This window comes from Haliaeetus leucocephalus, unplaced genomic scaffold, assembly GCF_000737465.1.
Source record: "Haliaeetus leucocephalus isolate CR32 unplaced genomic scaffold, Haliaeetus_leucocephalus-4.0 Scaffold545, whole genome shotgun sequence".
NCBI classification, from domain to species: domain Eukaryota; kingdom Metazoa; phylum Chordata; class Aves; order Accipitriformes; family Accipitridae; genus Haliaeetus; species Haliaeetus leucocephalus.
In genome coordinates, this window is record NW_010972981.1 from 7543725 (window position 1) to 7547714 (window position 3990).

The 3990-nt window shown below is 50.7% G+C and overlaps 1 protein-coding gene across 1 annotated transcript in view; it reads left to right on the forward strand.

Annotated features, from left to right (window-relative positions):
- Nucleotides 1-3990, forward strand: part of PCDH7 (protocadherin 7) — a 310621-nt gene that overhangs the window by 14051 nt on the left and 292580 nt on the right. Inside the window, exon 3 of the mRNA XM_010576894.1 lies at nucleotides 3986-3990. This exon is cut by the window's right edge and continues 2565 nt beyond it. Coding sequence (XP_010575196.1) covers nucleotides 3986-3990 — 5 coding nt within the window. The remainder of the gene's footprint in view (nucleotides 1-3985) is intronic.

A 3990-nucleotide genomic window follows, 5' to 3' on the forward strand; every position in this document is an offset into this window, starting at 1 on the left:
GGGGGGGGGGGGGCCGTTACCTCTGCTCCGAAAAAGGAACCAATCCACTGTGAAGGACGCAGCACTCCCGAGCAGGAAAGACATTGCACATTCAGGGAGAGATTGCATGTGAAGACACTGCAAAAAAAGAAAGAAAGGGAGGGGGGCTGGGGGGCGCAGACCGCATGTGAAAGGCATAGTGTGTATAAGAGAGGCCAGCGAGGGTAGGAAGGGAAGGGGGGGAGCGATTGCACATGGCAAGAGAAAGAAATCACTCATGCGCTTGAAAGAGGCTCTCGCAAAGCAGACCGTAGTAGGAGCAGACATGGGAGACAACGAAGAAGGAGACGCAGACGAGCGGCGAGGTGTCCATGCCGTGCAACAGCCCGGAATCCGATTAAAGTTTATGGCAGGGAGGTTAAAAGTGCTTTCATCCCGCCCCTCCCCTGGCGAATACATTAAGTTTCCTGGCTGCGTTTAAAAGCACAAAGGGAAGGGAACAGCGGGAGCTTCGGGTTGCAATTGTATTGCTAGAGCAGGGAGCCAGTGTAATGCAGTATGCTGGTATTCCTACGTACTGGTATGTCTGGATCTTAGACTGTGGGCAGAATTTCCTCCTCTCGGAGCTCCAGAACAGCGAGGGGGAATTTTGATAAATTCAAGTTGCTTGGCAAATATAATAGGGATTTGGTATTAATCCTACTTAACCCGCTGCGAAGATGCTGAGCTCCCGAGCCCCCCTCCTCCGTCCGGGACTGCGGCGGTGAACACTGAGCCTGCGCCGAGCCGGGCTTTCTCGCTGATGCTGCAGATATAAAGCCGAGTGTCTCCAGCATCGGCGGGGGAGGGTTTTCGTGTTCTGGCCAGGCAGGGAGAGCGGCCGGGGCCGGGGCCGGGGCCGGGGCCGGGGGAGCAACCCCGCAGCCCTCCGGAGCGGCGAGCAGCCACTCGCTCCCCAGCGCCCACTCCGTGAGGCGCGACTCTGCCCCTGTGTGCCTCTGGGCTCCCCAAGGAAAGAGGTAGCAACCTGCCCTCCCTCCCACATTCACTCACCGCCCCAAATGACAAAGACACGCTGTGACCGTTGCTTTGAACCACCTCAACATATCCGGCCGCTTTTCGCTCAAATATGTCATCGCGATGAAAGAGAGACATTTCACTACATTCGCCTGCATGCATCTTTATTCAAAATAACCATTTAAAAAGAGGAATGCACAAACGCACACACAGAACCCGCAACAACTTGTTTTCCCACATGTGTTCTCAGGGGAGAGAGAGCAGCTGGATTCCTGCCTCCCCCTCGCTGCGCACACGCACACACACGCACACGCACACGCACACACACGCACACACACACACACACATGCACACACTCGCCGGTTCTCTTCCCGCTGGCTGCTCCACGCTCGCCTGAGCCCTCCCTCTCCCGGCAGCCCCCCCGGAGTCTCTGTCTTTTCCCTCCGGGATCCGAGCGGAGAGGACAGGTACCGGAGCCAGGCATCACCCAGGGCGCAGGGGCAGGGGCACACAAAAGCCATAGGCGATTAAATGGCGCAAAGTCAAAAGGAGAGGCGAACTAGGGACGCTAGAATAAACAAAGTTGAGCAGAGAGCTTTAACATTAAAGTTTATTTCCCACTTACCCAGGTAGGTGACGCTACATTTTAGCAATCATCGAAGCAGCAAGTCTCTGTTCGGAAATAAATCTGTTACTTCTCTACATGTGTTTATTCTACTAACCCTCTCGCCCCCTTCCTGATCATCTTCTCCGAGGGATTTTTTTTTTTTTTTTCCCTCCCAGGAAACCCACAAACACGCTGAAAAGACACATTCAAATCATGGTAATGGGAAGAACATGAACACAAAGACCAAAAGGCTCAAACAGCACTGGGAACAGGACGAAAGTCTGAGATCTAAGGCACCCCCCCTTCCTCCCCGGAGTTTTATGCAGTTACAGTGACTGCAGCTATTTCACAAAAGCACCGACACAACAGGGGAAGGTGGGAATCTGTGCGAAACGAGTTTTCTTACCAGCGTGATTCCGCAAAATGCAGAGCCCCGAACGTGCACCAGCTCTGCCTAAAAGAAAAGCGAATAAATATTTGCTTTAAAAATCGTTGCTCGGTTCACAGTCTACAGCGGAGGTGGGGAGGGAAAGGCTAAGAGAGAATCACTACAGATCACGGGTTTGAGAAGGCAACAGCAGCAACACTCGGGCGTGTAACGAGGATCGGTTTTGAGGACTGAACTGGTGTTTTGCGATGAGCAGCTATCCCGCTTGCAGCAGTAGCAGCAGCAGAGACAGAGGGTAAGGCTGGGCTTTCTGGAGTGCAGCGCTTGACTCGTCCTCCCTCCTCCTCCTCCTCCTCCCTCCCCCCCCTCCCTCCCTCACTCTCGCTCTCTCTCTCTTTGCTCTCCCTCTTTCTCTCTCTCCCTCTCTCTTTCTGTGTGTATGTAGCGCAGGCGGCTCTGCTGCTGCAGCGTCAGGGAAGAGCTACCGAGAGAGGCTTCAGCAGCTCCCACCACTTTGGGCAAACTTGCCGGTTTACTGCTTCTTTTTTTTTTTTTTTTTCCTTTCCGAGGGGGAAGCTTCTCAGTTGCCATTCAACATTTTAAAGCACAAGCCGCTCTGCCGTGAAAGCGCCTGATCCACACTTCTCTGAAAGACACAGGAGGGAATACACAATTGCAGATTTGACCCACCGTGGCGGTGCAGATCACAGGAAACAACTGACTGATATAATTTTATTTGCAAATAGAACTCTGTTTTGGGGTTTTTTTTTGTTTTTTGTTTTTTTTAATCGCGTCGCGGCTCTTTTCCCCTCCCCTTTGCCATTCCGCTTATATGGATGTAATTCAGAATCTGTGTTAATTCACGTGGGGGATCCAGTTACATCTTGTTCCGCTCCGAGTATATTTACGAGAGACCAATAATCGCCTTTGGACACATAGTTTTGTTGCTAACCTTTGAACTGAAAGGATCAAGTTCAGATCTGGTTACCTGCATTGGGACGGGAAGGAAGAGGAGAGAGAGAGAGGGAGAGAGAGAGGGAGAGAGAGACTGCAATCTCATTTGTGAATCGCTCTCAGTGCTGCAGATCCAGATTGCTATAACACATGCAGTGCAAATGCAGGTAAGGCACACACACAAACTGCGGATGCAAAAACAAACTTGGGACTGTTGTGTGTGTATGTTCATATCTACAGCCTTGCAAATTCTGGGCAAACGGCTTCTGCAGTTTCTGTATCGTTGCTTTGTGACTAATGACCTTGCGCAGAGTTGTTAAAAAAAAATCCGCTCCGGAGAAAGAGCTGAACATTTTAGGCGATCTCTGAAGATGGATTTGGGTGCTTTTCTGCCAACCAAAGGGGATATTCTGTGGACTGCTCTGTAATACAGGGGGTTCTTCTCCTATCAACTGTGCAGCTACCGACATTATTGGGATTTTTATTTTTTTTCTTTACCTTTTTAAATTTTTTTTTTTTAAAGAACTGCCCATTGCTAAGAGGATTTGGAGTTTTTCCGGACACAAGCCCTTTGAATAAAGCGAATAACATTTCCCACCCCCCCCCCGTGTGTGCAGAGAGGGGGAAGAATAAAGCTAATGCCTTGGTCGTAAACGGCTGAAAGAGAGAGAGGAGAGAGAGAGAGAGAGAGAGAGAGAGTGAATTGTAGTTAACTCTAGTGTCGAAGAAGACGACCTGGGGGGGCTTGAAATCGCACGGTGCTGCTCCTGCTTTTATTGCAAATCTCGCAAAGTGATTACAGTAAAATCAGAGAGGAGGACGAGAAGGGGGAGGAGGAGGAAAATCCCATCCTATCTACCGAGATGAATCTTTAAAAAGCAAAATACACTGTCCCGTGAACTGTAAGTATATCGCAACTGGAAGGCAGGGAGAGCAGCAGAGGAGCCAGCGGCAGGGTTTTGACCACCAATTGCCCCAGCCATGAGACAATAAGTTTCCAGGAACAGAAGGATTTTATAATTGATCGCCCGGACGCTCAGCCGCT